Below are 1,127 nucleotides of genomic sequence, written 5' to 3' on the forward strand. Positions count from 1 at the left end.
GGAAAACAAAAGCACGAGATGACAGCAATAAACCCTAACAAAATCCATTTTTCATTTCCATTCTTTTTTATTCCTGAGATTTTGCATGAAAAGAACACTCTGCAAAATGTACGCACATGAAAATAGCTGGATAAGCATTATATAAATAATACTTTATACCAAAGAATACTACTTCGAATTCTTTACAAAAACAAAATTATTTTTCATGACAGTTGGCAAAAAATTGTATGAATATATGGAATGTAAACAAATTTGTTGTTTTATTTCAGGAAAAAGTTGCATGCAAGTTTTCAAGCAAGAACATTAATTCCAGTTCAGTCTCTCTTCGTAGAACTTGATGACAACTTGAGGACACAGAACGTTGGCCTGACTTGCAGGAACCAGTTCTTGTATCTCACTGTCTTTCCACTGCATCAGAAACTTCAACGTACCGCTCGCGTTGGTTGCTCCGAGAATCTTATCTGGTTCGAAACCTTGATCGAAACCCGACAGTGAATTCATGTCCATCCTGTTCTCTTCCTTCGTCTTTGTATTAGATGGTTTCTTGGGTGTTCTCTTCCCTGTCTCTTTTTTCTCTTCGGTCGCCTTTTCTTTGGCTGTCTTCTCGTATTCGTTTATGAGCTGAGAGCATTCCAAGTGGGCTTCGGGTTCCCACGTGTTATCCGTGTCTCCGTAGCCCTTCCACTTGAGATAATACTCGACGATACCGTTTCGAACTCTCTTGTCCAGGATTTTCTCCACGATGAATTCCTCAATATCTAAATCTTCCTTTTCTTCAGCTGATTTTATGGACGAAGCCTTTTTTCTCGGCATTGTGAAACAAGTACGTGCTGCGAGTGCGAGAATGGAAGTACCTATGTTCTGTAATTGATTCCGAGTTCGTGTGGCAATTGTACGTCAGGTCACTACTGTCTTATTGCTTTCTGTCTCGCGCACCTGAGGAAACTATGACTAGCTCTCCTTGTACCTTCTTAGGTCTGTAAATAGTTAATACGTATTTCAGAAAAAGAAGCAATAATCATTTTTGTTTACAATTCCCATTAATATAGCAATGCAAACTATATATACAGGCAAAACACTAACAACATTTCACTTAAGAATGTATCTCTACCAGCTGCACATGAATC

General features: G+C 38.6%; 1 protein-coding gene across 1 annotated transcript; it reads right to left on the reverse strand.

Moving 5' to 3' along the window:
* Nucleotides 1-221: 221 nt before the first annotated feature.
* Nucleotides 222-869, reverse strand: LOC119588347 (chromobox protein homolog 1-like). Its single transcript, XM_037937033.1, has one exon. The coding sequence runs from the start codon at nucleotides 811-813 to the stop codon at nucleotides 304-306; it is 510 nt and encodes a 169-aa protein (XP_037792961.1). The 5' UTR covers nucleotides 814-869; the 3' UTR covers nucleotides 222-303.
* Between the last annotated feature and the right edge of the window lie 258 nt (nucleotides 870-1,127).

This window comes from Penaeus monodon, chromosome 23 (assembly GCF_015228065.2).
Source record: "Penaeus monodon isolate SGIC_2016 chromosome 23, NSTDA_Pmon_1, whole genome shotgun sequence".
NCBI classification, from domain to species: Eukaryota; Metazoa; Arthropoda; class Malacostraca; order Decapoda; family Penaeidae; genus Penaeus; species Penaeus monodon.